The 4687-nt window shown below is 34.7% G+C and overlaps 1 protein-coding gene across 2 annotated transcripts; it reads right to left on the bottom strand.

Annotated features, from left to right (window-relative positions):
• Positions 1-716: 716 nt before the first annotated feature.
• LOC104233333 (uncharacterized) lies at positions 717-4227 on the bottom strand. Of its 2 annotated transcripts, none has more exons than XM_009786725.2 (5): positions 3910-4227; positions 2799-2859; positions 1669-1720; positions 1350-1419; positions 717-1055 (listed from the first exon to the last, which is right to left on the bottom strand). In XM_009786725.2, exons 1-5 carry the CDS (start codon positions 4003-4005, stop codon positions 969-971), a joined length of 366 nt encoding a protein of 121 aa, XP_009785027.2. In that variant the 5' UTR covers positions 4006-4227; the 3' UTR covers positions 717-968. The 2 variants fall into 2 exon arrangements, with proteins under 2 accessions (XP_009785027.2, XP_009785026.2); XM_009786724.2 differs by having other exon boundaries at positions 2799-2871; positions 3910-4117.
• Positions 4228-4687: the final 460 nt, after the last annotated feature.

Below are 4687 nucleotides of genomic sequence, written 5' to 3'. Positions count from 1 at the left end.
ACCTTGATTGTATTATTAGCATGTTTGTAAAGTAACGAAAACTATGCATCAATGTAGTGTCACTACTTATGTATTTTTACGGTAATTGTTTTGATATTGTAGTATCCATAGTGTTGAAATCTTTTGAGGGTTGAACTTTTGAATGTTACACTTAGGAGTAACATATAGCCCAATCCTTTTAGACGTGAACCATGTTCGCCACTAAGAAGTTTGAAGAAAAAATCCTTGATGCCAAGTTCCTTCCAAGTAGAATGAATCAGCAAATTTACCCAAGGGATTAAAGCTGACCAGCTCTTTTCTATTTTTTTATTTTTATGACATTAGTATTTAAGCATACACCTCAGTTAATTTCATTAAATACCTAAACTTTGACAGATGGGTAACCTAGTATTTTTGTCTCCACTAGGACCAGCTATTTTATGGTATAATTAAACTCTCTAGTTGAATATGTCCAGTGCATTCTGCAACAAACTAAGTCCATCATACCTTGGTTTTGCCAGAGAACTTCTTCGGCTTCTTTCCTAATATCTTCCTGCCTAAGAGTAGTTAGTGCATATAAGCAACTGTCTGAATTAATCCCAATCGAAATTTAACAAGAGCTCAACAAGTTCTAAACAACATCAAATTGATCATCATTAGACCTGTTTATGAGAGTGGCATTTATGTCTTAGATTGGCACACTGACTTGTGTAAGAACATATGAAAATGCAGAAAAAGGATAAAAACAACTACTCTATTTCAGAGACTTTTTAGGTAATAAAATGCTACTATGGGAAATTAAAAAGCAATTATCATCAGGAAATATTATCTAGTAAGATTAGACTGCCTAATTGGGAGATCCGCTAAAAGTTCTACTCTGCTGAAAATGACATAACAGATAAAGAAAAGAAAGGCCTTATATACTTTACTACTATACATAAACGCCATAGATGCAGCCGAAAACTAGCATTATTTCCAAACTGTGTCATTCAAGATTCTTCCTTCAAGAAATAACTTTGTGGCAAGCAGAAATCTTCCTCTTGATTCAGGATTTCTGCATCCTCATCATCTGGTTTCTGAAATTACGAACCAAGCATGAGAGTGGCAACGGTTATTAGTCACAACGATAAACTTTTGAGGCAGTATGAGATACTTGTCAACTATGACTAAACCTCTAGATTCTAACAGAGTGACTCAACAAGTGTAGAATAGGTTATAGGCTTTAAGATGAGCACAACCAATACATCAACTTCAACAATTTCATAAAGCTTGCCCACTGCAAATTCCTAAGTTAGACGCTGAGCAAAACCAACTCTTTTTAGGACAGAAAAGCACAAAAATATCATAAAACTTGAGATTATAGAACATACCATCATTTCCAAGTTATAGAATCGATCCAGCAGCTGCAACACGTCATCAGGAGTAAATTGCCGGTTGAAGCTGTGGCAATAAGTTTTTCCAGTGTCAAATGGCAAAGATAAGGTCACGTTAGGATTCAAAGAAAGAACACCTCTCCCACACTCTTTTTAGTGTGTGATGTGCGGTCTTGAGTAGGTTGCTTAAGTGTCCGCTTTTTCTCTTTAATTTTTTTTCCCCTTCAGGGAGTGCAGACAATTCCTAGCTCCTGTAAAACTAGTCAAATCTAGAGATAAAACAAAGGAAAACAGAAAAAAGTATAGTTAACTAAACCTTCTCTGGAGATATTCTGTTAGGCTGTAAAGGACAAAGTGACGATGCATGCCTGCCAGAGAAAGCAAGGTGAGCATGTTAAATATCTACCACGGATAGCAGAATGCAAATTTCACGTGAGTCACTCTATCCTTTATACTTTTTATGGGATGGAAAAGACATCAAATCATCATTCCATTTGAAGAACACACCAATCACCCTTTCCTCCGTTAGAAAATACACACACACTCTACAAATCACCAAAGAGTAATTAAAGTTCAACTGTGTGCCCATGGTTGACGCTACTTCTTCTCTATCGTAATAATTTGACAATGTCTCTTACAATCAAAATTGATACAGCATCCAATATTTTGACATACATGATGCCAATACATTGACTTCCTTAGCTATCACATTCCTTTTTGGTTAAATAAGGTAGTCTCGTAGCCAAACAGACTAGATCTATGAAAGACTAGGTATAGAGTGAGAATTGCAATGAACTTATGACATCAAAACCATTACTTGACTTTCATGTAAGCAATTCAGCTGAATATTACACCATAGGCTAGGATTATGTTAAGAAGTGCAATTTAACTACGACGTTTCAAGCTCAAACTGTTGTATATATCAAAAATAAATTAAGCCTTTGAAGCCATCAAGCTCCCTATTGATGACTTGTTACATACACACAAGCACTTAGACGAGTACTTATGTTTTTAGTCAACATTCTACTTAATGGAAATGAAGTGTTCAAAATTATACCTCAAATTTGTATAAACCATATTCAAATGTATATCATTATGAATTTCTACTTTTATTTTGATAATCGAAAAATTCACAAGGGCCAATGGTGAACGGTTAGAAATTCGACAGATAATGAGTCCACCCCTTTACTCTTCTCCGCTTAAATACCAAGTTTTTTATCTGCGACAAGGTTTGATGCTGACATGTGCCTAAGACACGCGTCAAATGTTGGGCTCTTACCACTAGACCGAGTCTTGGGGCTTATGAGTTTAGTTTTTAACTAGTCATAAACTTTGATATAGTTACCACCTTTTTGGCTTTAACAAGAGCAAACACATGGACGGATAAAGAGCTTATAAGAAGGAAACAAAATGAACTGAGTAATTTCAAAAAAAAACTGAAATTACCACTTAATTTGGAGAGAGGATAGGTTTCAAGAGCCTCCAACAACCTTATCTCCAAATCCACCTGCAATAGCCCCTATTTTTCATACCAAAAGTACCCAGAAAAGGAAAGAGACAGGTAATATTTTGTAAAATTCAACAAATGAAATACATACATACGTACACACACTGTTCAGAAAAAGAAAAAAAAAATACTCACCCTCCATCACGTTTTAGAAACTATTATTATTTGTTGGGTTTAAGCTTGGGTAGCTTAAAATAAAGGGTGAATGGGAAATTGAGAGAAAATGAAATATTTGAATTTTCCTCCTTGGCAAAGGCACATTGTCCCATATTGGAGAAAGAAATTGATGGGTATATATACAATTGCTCTTCTTCTAGCTCTTAAAGAGTTAAAAAGAAGGCAAGCCTCGCGTCGTCGTCGCTCGGCTTCGGCTCCGGATTTGGTCAAAGATTGATTGATTAATCTTTTTGGACAAAATTTCTTTAATTTTTTAATAAAATATTAATTAAATTATCCAAATATCCAACCCGAACCGGACGACCCGATTCACTTTTCTTCCCGGGTTTTTATTTAAATTTCCCTCCCGTTTTGAAGTGACTGTTCTGATGAGTTGTGAACTTTCAAAAGCAGTACTTCCATTGGCTATAAATTCGTTTGATTCCTCAGATTTTCCTTACGAATTTTCTGAACTTCAACACTTCTTCTCCTTCTGCACTTTACAGTCATTAAGTGGTTTGCAGTTCATAGGAGTTTTTGGTACCAATACACTGATGAGTTAAAATCGTTCTATCCTGGGAGGATAATATTCCAGCACCTTGGATACTTGAGGGGAATAATTTACTTAAGTACATACTGCATTCAGTGGGCTCGATTTATTTCAAAATTATTTTCAAATATTATTTCGACATTCTGTTGCTACTAACTTTCTGTTTATGTTTCTATTTCGGACTGTTTTATTATTTATTACAGTAATAAAGATTGTATAACACTATTGAACAAAACGAATTTTAAATATTTCTTGTATTTTCTATTTATGAAAGATTGGAGTTTGCAGATATTCAAATGTTTGCTTACGAAGAGATAATAGGAAACAAAAGAAGAAAAGGGTACCTTACGAAGAGCGGACGAAGAAGGTTTAGAAGGGGAATGTACGGACATGCCATCTTCTTCTGTACCTTTATCATTAGCGCCACTCTTTTGCCCCATTTTGAGATCTTGATTTTCCAAAAAGCTCTCCGATTCACTCTACTATGCTTGGTATATGTCTGCGTGAGAGAGACTCATCAATTAATTTTAGATTTAAGGTATTGTTTTATAGATTTACATATTATAAATTGTTGGGAGCTTTTTGTTTAGTTGATGAGAATTGCTAGGGATGAAATCCGATGTTAAATTGGGTCGTTTCGGGCTTTGGATGTAAATTCTAACATCATAATATAATTTTTTTTTAAATTTAAATTTTTTTATTTAAAGATAAGTTCTAGAAAGCAGTAATTAGATCAACTATGTTGTATAGGCAGAGTGTTGGCCGGTCAAGAACTATCATGTCCACAAGATAAAGGTAGCTGAAATAATAACATGTTTGGTCAAGCTTCTTTTTTGCAAAAAGTGCTTCTTTTTTTTTGCCAAAAGCACTTTTGGCCAAAAATTGAGGTGTTTGGCCAAGCTTTTGGAAGGAAAAAAAAGTGCTTTTGAGGAGCAGCAGAAGCAGAAAAAAGTAGCTTATCTCCAAAAGCACTTTTTTGAGAAGCACTTTTGAGAAAAATACACTTAGAAACAGTTTTTTAAAGCTTGGTCAAACACTAATTGCTGCTCAGAAGTGCTTTTCAAACTAATTAGTCAAACACAAACTGCTTTTCACCAAAAGTACTTTTGAGAAAAGCACTTC

Source organism: Nicotiana sylvestris, chromosome 4 (genome assembly GCF_000393655.2).
Source record: "Nicotiana sylvestris chromosome 4, ASM39365v2, whole genome shotgun sequence".
Lineage (NCBI taxonomy): Eukaryota > Viridiplantae > Streptophyta > Magnoliopsida > Solanales > Solanaceae > Nicotiana > Nicotiana sylvestris.
The sequence above is the reverse complement of the archived record's forward strand: the minus strand, read 5'-3'. Positions and strand labels throughout refer to the sequence as shown.